The sequence below is a fragment of the Nicotiana tomentosiformis genome, chromosome 5 (assembly GCF_000390325.3).
Source record: "Nicotiana tomentosiformis chromosome 5, ASM39032v3, whole genome shotgun sequence".
Classification (NCBI taxonomy): domain Eukaryota; kingdom Viridiplantae; phylum Streptophyta; class Magnoliopsida; order Solanales; family Solanaceae; genus Nicotiana; species Nicotiana tomentosiformis.
The window spans coordinates 26,455,864-26,474,546 of record NC_090816.1 but is presented as its reverse complement, the minus strand read 5'-3'; the positions used below and the strand labels follow the sequence as shown (position 1 = coordinate 26,474,546).

The 18,683-nt window shown below is 39.8% G+C and overlaps 1 protein-coding gene and 1 long non-coding RNA gene across 3 annotated transcripts; one reads left to right on the top strand and one right to left on the bottom strand.

Moving 5' to 3' along the window:
* Window positions 1-848: 848 nt before the first annotated feature.
* Window positions 849-1,343, bottom strand: LOC138892070 (uncharacterized). The gene has a single exon (XM_070175763.1). The coding sequence runs from the start codon at window positions 1,341-1,343 to the stop codon at window positions 849-851; it is 495 nt and encodes a 164-aa protein (XP_070031864.1).
* Window positions 1,344-7,824: 6,481 nt separating this feature from the next.
* On the top strand, window positions 7,825-12,767 carry LOC138891467 (uncharacterized). 2 transcript variants are annotated; one of them, XR_011407723.1, is made up of 4 exons: window positions 7,825-8,017; window positions 9,982-10,030; window positions 12,136-12,180; window positions 12,288-12,767. It is a non-coding gene; the product is annotated as an uncharacterized lncRNA (long non-coding RNA). The 2 variants fall into 2 exon arrangements; XR_011407724.1 differs by having other exon boundaries at window positions 12,136-12,196.
* Window positions 12,768-18,683: the final 5,916 nt, after the last annotated feature.

Sequence of the window (18,683 nt, the reverse complement as noted above, 5' to 3'; positions counted from 1 at the left end):
GGAACCTCTCCTTTCGACCTTCGGCAATCCCGGCATTGCCAACATCACGGTTTTTACGTGACAGTCTAGAGTAGAATGACATGGAGACAACCAATCCATATCCAAGATTACATCAAAATCAACCATGCTAAAAAATAAGAGATTAACTCTAGACTCCAATCCCCCAATAGTTACCACACACGGTCCACAATAATAATATCGCCCAGCGGCGTAGATACGTGAACATGCAAAACTTAGGACTCACAGGGCATATCCAGATAATGATCAAAATACGATAATACATATGAATAAGTGGAACCAGGGTTAAATAATATAGAAGCTTCCCTGTGGAACACTGAGACAATACATGTGATCACTGTATCTGAAGCAACAGTATCTGGCCAGGCAGGAAAAGCATAGAATCGGGCCTGACTACCACCTGATCGGTCCCCCCCTCTTGTGCGACCCCTAGTTGACTGACCCCCACCCCGAGCTGGCTGAGCGGGTGGCAAAGTAATTGGTGCTGAAGTCGTAGTCTGATTCCTCTGTTGCACTGGACCTCCCGGGCGATGAGGACACTGCCTCCACATATGCCCAAACTCCCCGCACTCAAAGAAACTCCCCAGTACTGGTGGTGGTGAGGACTGAATCAGACCCTGAGAACTAGAGTAACCGCAAGAAGCACCCGGTGCAAATGAACCCTGAACTGAAGGAGCACGGGACAAACTCTAGGCTGGAACAGCATTGAGAGTTGACTGACCCTGATGAGAACTGTATGAACCATGGCTGGATAATGCACCACGGTGAACTGGACAACTCGTCTGAGCGTGTCTGTAAGGACGACCCCAGCCGTGGTAGAACTGACCCCTTTAAGGAACACCGCTGAAACCACTTGATCCACGAGGCCTCTTGGACTCCCTCTTTCCTCGCTTCTGGCTGCAAACCATCTCTATCTGCCGAGCAATGTGAATTACCTCATCAAAAGTAGCACCAGATACCCTATCCCGAGTCATACGTAACCGCAACTGACATGTGAGGCCATCAATGAACCTCCTAATCCTCTCCCTATCAGTAGGAACCAACCAAACTACGTGACAAGCCAACTCAGAAAACCTCATCTCGTACTGGGTCACAAATATGCCATCCTGCTGAAGCTTCTCAAATTGTCTGCGTAGCTCCTCCCTACGAGATTGCGGCATGAACTTCTCCAAAAAAAGAATAGACAACTCCTGCCATATAAGTGGTAATGCACCAACTGGCCTGCGCCTCTCATAATCCTCCCACCATCTGAAGGCAGCCCCATAAAACTGCAAAGTAGTGAACGAGACCCCATAGGTCTCTAGAATACCCGTTGTCTGAAGCATCCACTAGCACATATCCAAAAAACCTGAGAATCCTGTGACTCAGCACCGCTAAATAATAGAGGTCGAAGCCTCCTAAATCTCTCAAGTATCCTCTCCCTCGGTATCTGAAGTCCCTGCAATACCTGCTCTACAGTACGGGCAACAGGGGTATGAGTACCTCCCCCGGCCTGAGAATTGCCTGGTGCGGACTGAGCCAAAACTACCTGATCAAGGCCTGTGCAAACAGTCAATATCTGTGCTAGAGCCTCGTGAAGGCCAGGAATCACAACCGGTGCCTAAGCTGGTCCCGCCGGCTCAACTATATCTGGAATCTGCTTCAGAGCTGGAGCAACTGGTGGTGCTACAAGTGCTACTCCAACTGCTGTACGAGCTACACCTCAGCCTCTACCTCGGCCCCGAACTCTCGCGGCCCTAACTAGTGGCCGATCGTCCGATCCGGTAGTACGTATCATCACTATCTGTGAGAGAATATAATAACCGAAATATAGTTTCCAAAATCAACAAAATCACATGACAGAATACAAGAAAGTAAAATTTTCCTAAGGGTTCGGCAGCCTCTCGAACATAAGTATAGACATCTCTGTACCGATCCGCAAGACTCTACTAAACCTTCTCATGAATCGTGAGACCTATGTAACATAGGCTCTGATACCAACTTCTCACGACCCAAAATCCTAACCTGTTGTGATGGAGCCTATCGTGGTACTAGGCAAGTCGACAATCTCGATAAACCACAATTTCCTTTAAGTTTGAAAACATAATACACAAATTTAATAGACAAACCTTGCGCATACTGATATAAAATACACTCCCAAAACCCGGTGTCACTGAATACATGAGCATCTAAATGATAACATAGTCTGACTGATAAAAACACTGTCTAGAAAATATACAGTATAATTAACTGAAAGAAAATAGAGACAAGGTTTGCGAAACACTGAAAGCTACTTCGGAATCTCCGAAAAATTAATCGCGCCAAGAAAATCAACATCCACTATGTCCAGGAACACCTGGATCTATACACGAAGTGCAGGGTGTAGTATGAGTATAACCAACTCAGTAATTAACAATACTAAATAAAGAACTAAAAGTAGTGACGACCTTCACAGCTAAATCCAGCTACAGTAATTTCTAACATAATAAAGAAGGCATGCTTTAAAGTTCAACAATTAATGCCCAAACAGAAATTTCATATCAAGTTCAACTAAAACAGAAGATAATATCTCTCAGAATTTCTTAAAACAGTGATATATGACAGTTGAAGTGCAACAATAATGAAATCAATGCATCCTCTCAGATCCACAGTCACTCAGTCCTCCCATTCACTCCAACCTCACAATCACTCTTTCCTCAGAGTCACTCATTCCTCTCAATCACTCAGCACTCGGCACTCGTCATTCGCACTCAGTATGTACCTACGCTCACCGGCGGTGTGTACAGACTCCGGAGGGGCTCCTTCAGCCCAAGCGCTATAACAAGCCAATCATGGCATAAATCAATAAAACATGCTGTGGTGTGCAACCCGATCCCATAATATCCTCACAATCAAGCCCTCGGCCTCACTCAGTCATCAACCTCTTGAATCTCTCGGGCTCTCAGAAATCATGATAAGCAGCCAAATCAACGATGATATGATGCATCAATAATGAATAATAGAGACTGAGAAGTAATGTGCAAGTAAAACTGCGACTGAATACAAAATAGCAATTTACCAGATAGTTCAACATGTATACGACCTATGTGGGTCCCTACAGTGTCAACACATGGTTTAAACATGATTTATAGTTCGATTTCTCTAATACGTGAATAATGTACGGATATCAACAGATTATTCAACTACGCAGTTCCATGAAATTGATCAAGTCACAATTCCTACAGTGCACGCCCACACGCCGGTCACCTAGCATGCACGTCACCTCAAAACCAATTATATAACACATAATCCAGGGTTTCATACCCTTAGGACCAAATATAGAACTGTAAATTATCTCAACCCGTGAAATTATTTATTCCGCTATGCCCTTGCCTCGCGTATCGGCCTCTGAACGCCTCGAATCTAATCACAATTAATTCGATTCAGTCAATACAAATTATAGGAATTAATTTCATATGAAAATAAAATTTTTCCAACAAAAATTGAAATTGCACTCAAATATCGCTCGTGGGGCCCATGTCTCCAAACCCGACAAAAGTTACAAAATATGAACGCCCATTCAACCACACGTACAACAATACAAATTTTACCAAAATCCGACATCAACTCTACCTTTAAATCTTAAATTCTAATTTTGAAATCCCTAGGCCCAAATCCTCTAATTTCGCCTCAAAAACATGTAATCTAGTCGAATTACTCAATGATAATCCAATATTATTGACTAACAATGATTACAAGTGACTTACCTCAAGATTTTCCGTGATTTCTCGCTCAAATATCGCCTCAACCCGTGTTGGAAATGTTAGAAATCAAGCCAAAATCGCGAACCCTTGTTTTTAACATTCTGTCCAGGCTTACCTCACCTGCGACCACATATCCGCACCTGCGGAACTGCTTCTGCGGAAGCCACTTAATTTCCCAAGGCCCGCATCTGTGTTCCTTGTCCAGCACCTATGGCGCCGCTTCTGCGGCCTTCCATCCGTTTCTATAGAAACAGGCCTCTCCCTCAACTCCGCATCTACGGAGCCTCGCTCGCACCTGCGAGCTCGCGAATGCAGTCAACCCCTCGCACCTGCGCCTTGCCCAGGACAGACCATATCCGCTTCTACGTAAAATGATCCACATCTGCGGCATCGCACCTGCGGCCAATCCCTCGAAGGTGCGATCACACCAGAAGACAGAAATTTCCAGATTTTTTCCGAGTCTAAATTTGATCCGTTAACCATTTGAAACTCACCCGAGACCCTGGGACCTCAACCAAATATACCAACAAGTCCTAAAATATCATACGAACTTAGTTGAATCCTCAAATCACATCAAACAACACTAAAACCATGAATCACACCCGAATTCAAGCTTAATAAAACTAAGAATTTTCAACCTCTATATTCGATGTCGAAACCTATCAAATCAAGTCTGATTAGCCTCAAATATTGCATACAAGTCATAAATGACATAACAGACCTATTCCAATTTCTAGAAACAGATTCATTTATATATAAGTCAACATCCGTTCAACTATTTTAACTTAAGCTTTAAACCTTGGAACTAATGTTCCAATTCATTCCAAAACCTCTCCGGACCCTAACTACTTACCCTGACAAGTCACATAACAACTATAAAGCACAAATTGAGCAATAAATAGGGGAACAAGGTTGTAATACTCAAAATAACCGGTTGGGTCGTTACACTTAGAAACTGTCAAAGGGAAAAAAGAAGCCTTATATTATATATATATATATATATATATATATATATATATATATATATATATATATATATATAGTCTTTACAATGGCCAAACGGCCTTAATAAAAGTACAAAGTACAAAAATACAAAAACAAAGGAAAATACAAGGAACTTAAACGGCCTGATCTTCACCGGAGCCTGCCTCATCGCCAGGGTCTTAGGAGTCCCCTCCACCCTTGGATCCGCTTAAACTCTCGGAGTCTTCTTCATCCTCGGGATACGCCAATTTCTTGTCCTCGGGTTCGTGTCACTTAGCACTCTCGTTCTCAGCCGATAAGTCGAAACCCCGAGCATGAATTTCCTCGAGGGCCTCTCTTCAGTATTGCCGCTTCGCGTGCTTAACGACGTCTTTCATTCGATCCTGGGCCGCCTCGCCATTGGCCTTATATTGAGCTACTATCTTGTCGGCATCGGCTTTGATCACCGCAACCGCCGATTTGTCCATTTCTAGCTCTTTGGCAAGAATTTCTCGATCGAAGACGGTCGAGCTTAGCTGAGACCAGAGCTCCTCAACCTTTTGGGCCCATACAATGGGAACGAGCCTCCCAACGGCCCTTCAAGAGCTTGCACCATGAGCGCTCGGAGTAGGGCATCTATGATATGATACCCTCAACCCACTCCTTGAGTCGAGAAATGACATTCGGGACCCGAGCGATGGTTGCACCACCATAAAACACTGATAAGAAAGAAGGAAATAAGTATAAAATCGACTTTCAAAAATAAAATTATACTTACATGATATATTTTACTTCTCGGGAATGGCATGCGCTCAGCTGGGATCAGGTCCGAAGTCCTAACTCGGACAAAACGGCCTTGCCAGCCTCAATCCCAATCTTCATTACTGCTCTAGAATGCGGCTTTGCTGGCCCGGCGCACGAGCTTTATCAGTCCTCCCAGAAGATTCGGGGATTGTACAAGCGTAGAAGATGGTCGACGATGAGACAGCACCCATCGATTCTGCTCACAAAGAACCGCAGGAGGATTACGATCCTCTAGAATGAAGGTTGAATCTGACCGAGGCATACCCCGTACCTATTACAGAAATCAACAATGAACGAGTCCATCGGGCCTAATGTAAAGGGATAAGTGTAAACACTTTGGTATCCCTCGATGTGGGTGGTAATGGATTCATCGAGGTCAGGGATCACTATGCCCTTACCGTCCCAGTTGAAGTCTTTTCGGACCCTAGGGAGGACTTCTTCAATGATCAAGTATATATACCTCGAGACCTCCTCATACCGTCCTTGTACGGAGGAAGGTTTTTCAACCTTGAAATCGGCGTTGACCGAGCATCCTCCGGGGATGAACCATTTCAAAGGGGGGTCCGACACTGGTTCATCGATGGCAGTACGCGAAACAATCTCCTCGGCCTCAGTAGCCGACCGTGAAGTAGAAGGGGTTTCTTTCTGGGGAACGGTTTTGGAAGTCTTTGTCATTTCTTTAAAAGATTAAGGAAAAATGGAGAAAGAAAGGAAGTTGAAGGATTGTACTTGTTGGCTTGAGATGAAGATAAACAAGACTTCTTGCAGAGGATCTCAGATAACTGGAGTGAAAGTGCTAGAATATATTGAAATCTTAATGGTACGAGGGTAGAAGGTTTGAATTTAAAGTTAAAATGAGTAAAAGAGGAGGTATTTATATTATTTCAGCGACGGTTCGCATCCAGGAATGGCCGACCGACGGCTTACATGCTTTTAATGCCACCGGGACATGACTAACGAGACGTTTCAGTTGTTTTGTTGTTTTTGTTACTGTGTATCAAAGTGAGGATCAAAAGCTCATGTTATTTCTCATCGTCTACTCTCTAAAAAATAAGGGGACTATCTGTATACGGTTGAAATAGAGCTCGTGGAGCATCCTAGCCTCCGACATAATGAGCCAGGCTCGAGACATGACAATAGAGGACTGAAGATCGACCACGAAATCCCACCAGGCTAGAACTCGGAGACATAAGTCCTGCCTTCGAGAATATCGGGATCATAATCTCGGAATCGGTTTTAGCCTCAAACGATTTTGAAGAAACATTGTCAGCATAGCCAACGAAAGACCGAAATATCCGTGACTGGCCGAATATTACAGCGGGAATTTCTGCACGTACCAATAAAGAATCGGCAATAAATAAATCAAAAGATTTTTTATCTTTTATAGAATTGTACCTAAAGTAGGACTCATCCACTATATAAATGGGATCTGATAATTCATAAAGTATGTTGTAACACGCATTCCAAAGCAATATATCATTATTTTTCTATTATTAGTTATTCTGCTTTCGTTCATCAGTGCTTGTTGTTACGAGCCCAAATCGAGGGCAAATATTTCACTAAGGCTTAAATCGTCTTCCTCGTGTGGTTTGAACTTACTTTATCCTTATTTATTTAATTTATCTTTATTTACTGCTTTGTGTCAAATAAATCCGTGTATCCTCAAAATCACTCACGAATTTAATTGTCATTCAATTTTGAGGGTAAACAAATATAAAATTTTTGCAACAACTAGCAATTAGTGAATAATGGTCAACCATAAATAAAAATGCATAGATTTAAGTTGTATACCCTGTTAATGTAGTTTAGCCCAACACAACAGGTTTTTTCTGACTATCCTTTTGATTATCAGATTACTAATTAATGTTTATCTAAGAGTTGTACTTCTAAAATCTTATAAATATTCTGATTGCATAAATAATACACTATTAGTACAAAAAATTTAAACTCAAAAGTGAAAGGGTTAACAAATACAAAGTATACTAGTACTATCTTCAAAACGTTGACAAAACCATTAGACTGTATGATGCATGGGCATGCCCCTAGCTTAGATCAATAATAGAAAAAGAAAATAATTTAAGATAATTATACATGAATCTTGGACAAGAATTCCAACAAAAACCAACGGTTAAGGACCAAGTTAAGAAAAGAATAATTTGAAGAAATCGAGTGTGTGAAAGAATGCTAACTAGTAAAAGATGCAAAAGCTATTGGAAAGATAAGCCTTTTGCAACTTGCATGGTACGTGCATGCACAAAACAATCACATATATATATATATATATGGACGCTAGTAGTTGACTGTGGGATAGCCACGATAAATATTAGACTCTTTCTCAAACACAATATATACCTCGTCGAGTTCAAAAGATGATCTCTATACGAATAGCAACACGGACTAAATACCCTGTCAAAGCCAGGGAACTTACGCCAAAGAGTCTTGAAAAATGATGAAGTCTTAAACTTAGTTATAATGGAGAAGTTGATGAAATTTGCACCTTCTACACTCTTGTAAGTCCTCTAATTTAGTGTTTTCAGTTCTCTAAGTTTCTTTGAAGTACATCATCTTTAATTCATTGCTTTAGGCAGCATTTTGTTTCAATTTATAAACTCTAGGTTATGGTGGTATGGGCTTAGCCGAAATGATCCAAATCTAAGATAATATATCCACTGGTCAGTATATATAATTTTCTTGCTCATGAATTTCCTTGTTTTCTCTATTTGTGTACTTGGAATAGAGAACCGTTGCATGATAATATTGTATTCTTTTTCCTCAACTGTTCTGTATGCTTTTTCTTGAAGTAACTCTTACCTTAGAGAAACTACTAAAAGAAGCAATAACCCTTTGACTTGGAAGAGAGATGATGTAACATTCTTGCATATCTTAATCAGGTTTTCTTAGTTTATGTTAATGGTGTGGGTTGCACGCATCTCTATTACTACTCGATACCTGTTATATCTCACCAATCAGCATGGACACTAATCGAGTAACTCTATCCGAAGCTTAAGCACAAGGAGAGTAATCACCTACCAATTTTTATTTTTGCTAGGATTTAGACTCTGAATGATTTCTCATTATTGACCGTTAAGCCACGTTCTTAAGTGCTAAATTTTAATTAGCTAAAACCTTGAGTGTTGAATGATTTTGGGCTAACTACTAACGTTTCAATGTTTTTTATTGGGAAAAAGATAAGGCTACGAATTGCAGATGAGTAAAATATACACGGGCACATTAAGTGCCTTGGCATCGGGTGCATTCGAACTCAATATATTTGACGCAAAATATTAATTCTTATGTAAAAACCTACAAAAATTTTAATAAATATAAGATCTAAACTCATAATTTTAAAAGTACAATGAGTTTCGTACTAAGAAGGCCGAATCAATCAAATTATAATTATGAATCCGCATCTGAATTTATGTACCAAAATTAATGTAAAATGCTTAGAGAATTTTAAGCATATATCTGGTTCATATATATCTGCATAATCTGGTTCATTGGTTGACCAGTAGTGATATCATTGGTTTGAGCTTGTCCAGTAGTCGCTGCTGAATTTTAAGGAATCATTTTAGATTGGTACTGCTCCAACCTAATGCCAAAAGATTGTGGGGTGCCCTATAACTTTGCAGTTTTTATCTATGAAAAGTTACTGAGCAGACGTTACCTTTGGTTTGTGTGTGTTTGGGGGGGGTTAACCTTTTGTTATACTAAAGAATTAATGAAAGTAATTGATTTTTTTATTCATTAAAATGTTCATGAAAATAATAAAATAGGATTGACGGGTTGACCCAAAAAATAGATTTTTTTCCGTTTTGATTATTTAATATCTGAAATTCATTGATCCAATTAATTTAGTTTTGCATCAATTAGACATACGCAAAATACTCCCTAATAAAAGATTCTCCATTCACGAAACAGGAACATGGAAACTTCTAAATAATGAAAGGATTGTTATGTAGGGATTAATTATTTGAATTCCTTTATTTAGTTACTCTTTTTTATGTATAGCTAATACATATATTTTTATTTCACATTTTATCCCTCACAAAATAATACGCATATTTCAATATACTTTATGTGGGATATTGACAGTTTGGGACTTAATAAAGACAGCCAAATGCTGTATTAAATTATGCAATTTTTTTTTTTTTACAATTAACCATACATGGAATTATGCAAAATTTATGTTGGAATATATTTTTTGTTAGTGTGGTAAACCAAAAGACTTTAGGGTCGTTTGGTTGGAAAATAAGTTATCTCATGATTAATTATATCGGAATTAATTATTTTGGAATTAGTTATCTCACCCTCCCATAAGGATAAAAAATACTATCATCCCGGAATAACTAATCTTGAAATTAGTTATACCACAATTTTATGCCAACTAAATATAAAAATAAATTCATCTCAAATTTAATTTTGAGATTAATTATTCATTATGGCCAGTACTTTGTTAATGTATATATGCTTTCAGTGGACCATGGACTTGTTGGTACGGATATTCGAGCAAGCACAAAGATTTAGTGAGTTCTCTTTCTTTAGGAATTATCATCTTTTCATAAATTTTGTCGATTTGTTTTTATCTTCAAAAGTCAGCTCCAAATTCTTATACTTATCGGAGCATATACATTTTTCACATCTTTCTTGTACGACACAAGGAATCTTTATAGGAAAAAAGAAGAAAAGTATGGCAGTTGGTTAAGAATATATGCTTTTGGTAAGCATTACAACTCTACGAATTATTTTAAGATTTGACTTATATATATTGTCAGCTTAAATTTTTTTTACATTATTACAAGTCGTCTGTTAGAACGTATAAGAACAATACTGAATAGGATGAATGATAATGCTGAGATTAGTAACACTGAGATTGATTATGATGGAATTAGTTATACTGAGATTATTTCTTATCGACTGTTCGGTTTGGTGTATTAAAGGTATTGAAAGGGTAATTCTATCTTTATATATGCTTATCCATGTATTAAAAAAACTATAGTATTGCTAATGATTTGCTATGTATAAAAATAATACTAAATATGATGTATAACTAATGCAAGTATTAATTATATATTAGTTGAAAAACACTATCAAAAAATGGATTAATAATACCGAAGTTAATATATGTATTATTTTTCCTAATATATTCTATCAAACAACCCCTTAATGTATTTTAACTAGTTGTAGCAGGTACCTTATTCTTCATACTGCTAATCAACTCACTTATTATGAAAAAATATTTATAGTTAGTATCTTTTAAGTGACCTAATAATATAAAAAAATATGATTAGTATATAAAAATTAAACTTCTTAAACAACTAACAAAATTTCAGCTGCCATAGACAAGAAAACGACATTGATTCTATTGTGAACCTAGTCCTAATAATCTAAGAATATAAAGGTTTGAAAATATCATAATCATGGACCATATTGAAGTAGCATTCTTCACAAGAGACACAGAAAATTCTCATCCGAAACTTTTACCTTAATAGTGAAACCAACCCACAAATATATTGTTCTCATACTTTACATTGGATTCCCCATTACAACTTTGCATAATTATTTAGGAATCCAGCAGTCAATGTTGCAATCATGTGACTATACTATGAACCACTTGTATTTTGCTATCATGTGATGGTCCAATATCTCATAAAAATTGCTATCATGTGATGGTCCAATATCTCATAAAATTAATACTCTCTCTGTTTCAAATTAGACGAGATACTTTCCTTTTTAGTCCGTTTCAAAATAAATAAAATATTTTTAAATTTGGAAATAATTTAACTTTAAACTCTTTATTTTACCCATTTTACCCTTAATGAGAAGCTTTTGTAACCACACAAATGACATGACCCCACAAAGCTTTTACCCCCTTAAACTTTTAAGATCACAAGTTTTAAAAGTCCTTTTTTTTCTTAAACTCTGTGCCGAGTCAAACTATCTCATCTAAATTAAAACAGAGGGAGTATTCAGTAAAACCTTTAGCGATGCCGGATACTATAGCAAATACTCAATTGCTGGTAAAGGTTTTTGCAATAACATTTTTTGGCCGTTAAGACCATTTTTTGTTGTAATGTGTGAGTATTATTCTTTCTTTTTTTTCATGTTTTCCTCTTAATTTATTTATTTTTTTTTTTTTTGTATTTTACTAAATCCCTGATTAGGCATACATAATATTTCAGCATTAGCAAGTACTGAGAAAACTTCTTGGAGAGAGAGCAAAGCTTTAGTAATGAATGGAACATGTAGAGTACTATTTAATGTGAACATTTTGTGAGAAGAAGGGAGAAGAATTGTACCAATTATGTGTCATATGGTTAAAACTGCTAAAAACAATTTCGCTAGGAAATTCATCACTAATTTTATCGCTTAATAATTCGTAACTAATAGATTTTTTTTTATAGTTCGACACTAATTCGCTGTGAAATCAACGAATTTTGCTATTTAGCGGCAAAATTTGTCTGTCACTAATTATTGTTTATTTTTGTTTAGTGAGCAATATTTCCATTACCTGCAAGTAATTGATCAGTGCCCTTGTATTCTTCAACTTGTTTCTTCCCTAACTTTTTAATCTTTCACTCTCTCATTTCTCCCAGGCGATTCTCATATGTTTTGATCAATTACTTTGCAGCGTAGGTATTTCAAGCACAATAATTTCTCAAGTCTTATTCGCCAGGTATGTGTGTATTCATGTAAGTATTTTCACTACAAACTCATATCTAATTTTGGTATCCTTATCTAGATTATGAGTACATGTTAACTTTATGTATACGGTCGAAATAGATTTCGGCCTTCGCACGTCCGATCGAGTTCGAACGATAGTCGATCGAACTGAGACTCCAAAGATGGAACAAACAAGCCTCGAACCCGAGGGGCCGATCCATGTCGAGTTGGATATCGTTTCGAGCGCTAGTCCAAATCGAACTATGACACAGAGTAAAGCTATCATCCAGAGACCAACCAACATTGACCCCGAATCAATTTGAGAGCTCGAGCCAAGATCGAGAATTCGAGTCAGAATCGAGCTCAAACCAAGATCGAAGGCTCAAGGCAAGATCGAGCTCCCAGACAAAAGCTGTTACAATCCCACTAGCGAGAATCTTGGTAGAAATTGTGGAAAAGCTGGTTTATCATGGGTCTTCCACTGAGTATTTTTTATTCTCTCTATTATAAAGGGCATGGTTATCATTTATAAAAGACAAGTTTTTTTGAGGCTTATATTGTAATAAAAACGCTATATTCTTCCACAGTAAAGAATTATTCTTTCAGATTTCTTAAATTGATTCTATTTGTTGAGTCCTAAGATTTATTGTTCCTTACAACCTTATCTACTTCGCATTCTTTCCAATCCATATTTATATTTCTATTTATCCTTATAATTTGTATTAAGTTACGTCACATATCCTTGGAACTGCGTATAAATTCAACTCTATCCATTTTTCGGGTAAACAGTTTGGCGCCCACCGTGGGGCCAAGGATAACATCGGTTATTTGATACGAATCTAAAAAAAATACGCCATTGTGTTTTGCGCTTATTTTCAAAAGCACCTTGAATTTCGGATCAGCTACGAATAACCATCAATCAAATGGCTTCACCGATCGACAACGGGGCCGGTCTTCAAGACGAAAACAACAACTTGACACCCAGTACTGAAAGACCACTTGTGAACACCGTTGGAGCTCGAATCGGAGCGCCGATTGATATCAATTCGCATATAGCAATTGAGGCAAACCTACATGCTGAACCCGAGAATAGCATCCATAGTGGAACTCGGTCTGCGGTTCGAGACACTCATAACGTCGAGGAAAACAGTGTTAGTTTGCGTATGATTTTCGAAATGTTGCAAGCCCAACAGGCAGCAATAGCCCAGTTGTAGAGCCAAACCCAGCTACAAAGAAGGCCGGAGCCCAATCCACCCCAAGAAATTACTCATGGAACGGAACCAGCCATTATGAAGTCAAATGAGCAAGAATCGGGGACTACTCCTGAAATTGCTAAATTACTCGAGGAACTCACAAATCGAGTCGAAGCCAATGATAAAAAAAGTAGAAACTTATAATTCTAGGGTCGATCAGATCCTGAAAGCTCCACCAATGATAAAATGATTGGATTCAAAAATATTCGTGCAAAAACCCTTTTCCTCGAGCGTAGCTCCGAAACCAATCTCCAAAATATTTTGTATGCCAGAAATTCCCAAATATAACGGAATGACCGATCCCAACGAGCATGTCATATCTTACACATGTGCCATCAAGGGCAATGATTTTGAAGATGATGAAATCGAATCCGTATTGCTGAAAAAATTCGGAGAGACCCTCTCGAAGGGGGCGATGATTTGGTATCACAACCTACCGCCAAACTCCATCGACTCGTTCGCCATGTTAGCAGATTCTTTTGTGAAAGCACATACCGGCACCATAAAATTCGCAACAAGTAAGTCAGACCTCTTCAAGGTAAGACAAAAGGATAACGAGATGCTGAGGGAATTCGTATCTCGTTTTCAAATGGAACGAATGGACCTGCCACCTGTCACAGATGACTAGGCCGTACAGGCTTTCACTCAAGGTTTGAACGAGCGTAGTTCGATGGCTTCATGCTGATTAAAGTATAACGTGATCGAATACGCAGCCATCACATGGGCCGACATGCACAATCGGTACCAATCGAAAATTAGGGTCGAAGATGATCAATTGGGGTCTGAATCCGATGTTCGAGGGGTTACTAATCGGGAATGAGGTCTGATTGGAGATCGATACCGACCATACATCGGAAGCCACAGAGTCAGTGAATCGAGACATAACCTCAGGCAAAATAACAAAAGAAGCGATCGAAGTCATGGCTCCTGAGGGCTGATAAACAGAAGCAGTTTCGATAGGCCTGCCGAATCTAAGGAAGCACCTCGGTTATAGGAATATAATTTCAGCATTGATGCATCTGCCATCATATCAACTATCGGACGCATCAAAGACACTAAATGGCCTCGACCCATGCAGACCGATCCTGCCTAGAGGAATCCCAATCAAACATGCGAATATCATGGCACCCATGGCCACAGAACGGAAGATTGCGGGCAAATAAGAGAGGAAGTAGCCCGGTTATTTAACGAAGGGCACCTTCAGGAATTTCTGAGAGATAGGGCGAAGAACCATTTTAAAAACAAGGATTTCGGCAAGCAAAACGAGCAAGAAGAACCGCAGCACGTCATTCACATGATTATCGGCTGCGCCGATACCCCTCAGTGACCAGTGCTTAAACGCACTAAAATATCGATTGTAAGGGAAAAGCGATCTCGAACTCAAGATTACGCACCCATAGGGACTTTGTCCTTCGGTGATGAAGATGCATAAGGAGTCATTCAACCTCATAACGATGCATTGGTAATATCCGTACTCATGAATAAAACTAAAGTTAAACGTGTGTTGATCGATCCAGGTAGCTCGGCCAACATCATCAGATTGAAGGTCGTAGAACAACTCGGCCTGCAGGACCAGATCGTACCCGCAACTCTGGTTCTAAATGGATTCAATATGGCATGTGAAACAACCAAAGGGGAGATAATCCTACCGATAAACATTGCCGGAACCATCCAGGAAACAAAGTTTCACGTGATCGAAGGCGACATGAGATACAACGCCCTTTTCGGAAGGCCATGGATCCACAACATGAGAGCTGTACCTTCGACCTTGCACCAGTTCCTCAAATTCCCAACATCGAGAGGTGTCAAAATAGTGTACAGAGAATAACCTGCCGCAAAAGAAATGTTCACCGTAGAGGAAGCGATATCAATATCCTCGCCTTCGCCAATAAAGGGATCGGGCTCAGAAAGAGAACGGAACACCAAATAGCAATCACAGACATCGGTTTCGACCCAACCAGATAACCGAAAAATTGAAGAAGATGATGATCAAAGGGTCCCTCGATCTTTCATGATTCCCGATGACTCTGACGCCACCAAATCAACAATTGAGGATTGAGCCTTCGGAACGGGGTTGAGCCCCGAACTCAGGAAGAAACTTGTTCAATTAGTTATCGATAACATTGATTGTTTTGCTTGGTCCCATTTAGATATAACAGGGATTCCATTGGACATAACGATGCATCGGCTAAGCTTGAACCCTAAGTTCAGACCGATGAAGCAAAAGAGAAGGCCCCAATCCGAGGTAAAACATGCATTCATAAAAGACGAGATAACCAAACTTCTCAAAATAGGGTCCATTCGGGAGGTGAAATATCCCAAATGGTTAGCCAATATAGTTGTAGTGCCTAAAAAAGGAAACAAACTTAGAATGTGTGTGGACTATAAGGATTTAAACAAAGCATGCCCCAAAGATTCTTTTCTGCTGCCCAACATCGATCGCATGATCGATGCCACGACCGGCCACGAGATCCTTACTTTTCTCGATGCCTATTCCGGGTATAATCAAAAAACTTCATTTGTCACCAAGTATGGAACATATTGTTATAATGTGATGCCTTTCGGGCTAAAAAATGCAGGGGCTACTTACCAACACCTAGTAAATAAAATGTTCAAAAAACAAATAGGTAAATCAATGGAAGTTTACATTGATGACCGTTAGTTAAGTCCCTGTGCGGAGAGGACCATTTGACCCATTTGCAGGAAACATTCGAGATTTTGAGGAAATACAACATGAAGCTCTACCCCGAAAAATGTGCTTTTGAGGTCGGTTCAGGCAAGTTCCTCGGCTTCATGGTGTCGAATCGAGGAATCGAGATCAACCCTGATAAAATCAAAGCCATCGAAGACATCACCATCGTGGATAGGGTGAAAACTGTACAAAGGCTAACGAGACAGATTGCAGCCCTAGGCTGATTCATTTCGAGATCATCAGATCGGAGTCACAAATTTTTCTCTCTACTCAAAAAGAAGAATGGTTTCGCTTGGAACCCGGAATGCCAACAGGCATTAGAGGAACTAAAACGATATCTATCGAGCCCACCACTACTTCACACTCCAAAAATAGACGAAAAACTCTGCTTGTACTTAGCAGTATCGGAAATTGCAGTGAGCGGTGTCCTAGTTCGGGAAGAGCAAGGTACGCAATTCCCCATTTATTATATAAGTCGGACCTTAGGAGAAGCAGAAACTAGAAATCCGCTCTTAGAAAAACTAGCACTCGCACTAATAAGCGCCTCTAGAAAGTTAAGACCGTACCTTTAATGTCACCCCATATACGTATTAACCACTTATCTGCTTCATAATATTTTGCACAAGCTCGAACTATCAGGCTGATTAGCAAAATGGGCCGTCGAACTCGGTGGGTACGATATCGAATATCAACCCCATACGACCATCTAGTCTCAAATTTTAGCAGACTTCGTGGACGATTTCACGCCAACCCTTGTATCCGAAGTCAAAAAAGAACTGTTGAAATCGAGTACATCATCAGGGGTATGGACCATTTTTACGGACGGGGCTTCGAATGTGAAGGGGTCCGGGCTAGGCATAGTTTTGAAGCCACCCACAGGTAACACTATTAGGCAATCTATTAAAACTACCAGGTTGACTAACAACGAGGCCGAGTATGAGGCCATGATTGCAGGTGTCGAGCTAGCTAAAAACTTAGGAGCAGAAGTCATTGAAGCCAAATGTGACTCTTTGCTGGCAGTGAGTCAAGTAAACAAAACCTTCGAAATTCGAGAAGATAGAATGCAAAATTATTTAGACAAGCTACATGTCACTTTGCACCATTTCAAACAATGGACTTTACGGCATATTCCACGAGAACAAAATAGTGAGGCCGATGCACTTGCGAATTTGGGATCGTCGGTCGAGGAAGGTGGCTTGAGCCCGGGGACTGTCGTTCAACTCTCGAGATCCGTGATCGAAGAGGGTCACGCCGAGATAAATTCTACAAGCTTAACTTGGGATTGGAGAAATAAGTACATTGTATACTTAAAGAGCGGAAAGCTCCCATCGGACCCTAAAGATTCAAGGTCCCTACGGACCAAAGCTGCTCGATTCACATTGGCTTCCGATGGAACACTATACCGAAGGACATTCGATGGGCCATTAGCAGTATGCTTGGGTCCAGGAGATACCGATTATATCTTACGTTAGGTGCACGAGGGCACTTGTGGGAATCATTCCGGTGCCGATCCATTTGTCCGAAAAATAATCAGAGCAAGGTATTATTGGATTGATATGGGCAAAGATGCGAAGGAATTTGTTCGAAAATGTGACAAATGTCAAAGGTTTGCACCAATGATCCATCAACCCAGAGAGCAACTTCACTCAGTCCTATCCCCATGGCCATTCATGAAATGGGGAATGGATATCGTCGGCCCTCTGTCATCAATACCAGGTAAAGCTAAATTCATTTTATTTATGACTGACTATTTCTCTAAATGGGTCGAAGCACAGGCGTTCGAGAAAGTAATAGAGAGAGAAGTTATAGACTTCATCTGGGATCATATCGTATGTCGATTCAGGATACCCGCCGAAATAGTATGTGACAATAGGAAACAATTTGTGGGCAGCAAAGTGACGAAATTCTTCGAAGACCACAAAATAAGAAGGATATTATCAACACCGTACCACCCCAGTGGGAACGGACAGGTCGAGTCAACGGAAAAAACCATCATTCAGAACCTAAAAAAGAGGCTGAACAACGCTAAAGGAATGTGGAGAGAAATCCTACCCGAAGCCCTTTGGGCATATCGAACGATATCAAAATCCAGTACGGGGGCAACCCCGTTTTCCTTAGTATATGGGTCCGAAGCATTGATACCAGTCGAAGTCGGCAAACCCAGTACCATATTTCGATACATAACAGAAGAATCAAATAGCGAGGCTATGAACACTAGCCTCGAATTATCGGACGAACAGTAAGAAGCTGCTCTCGTTCAATTGGCCGCCCAAAAGCAACGAATCGAAAGATATTATAATCGAAGAACCAAGCTCCGCCATTTCATGCCCGGGGACTTAGTGCTAAGGAAAGTCACCCTCAATACCCGAAATCCAAATGAAGGAAAACTAGGACTGAACAAGGAAGGACCATATCAGGTTCTCGAGAACGTCGGAAAGGGATCATACAAGCTTGGTATTATAAACGGCAAACAACTATCAAGCAATTGGGATGTGTCATATCTTAAACGATACTACTGCTAAGGTACGATCCCTCCATTATTCATTTACATTTCAAAACTGATCCCTGCAG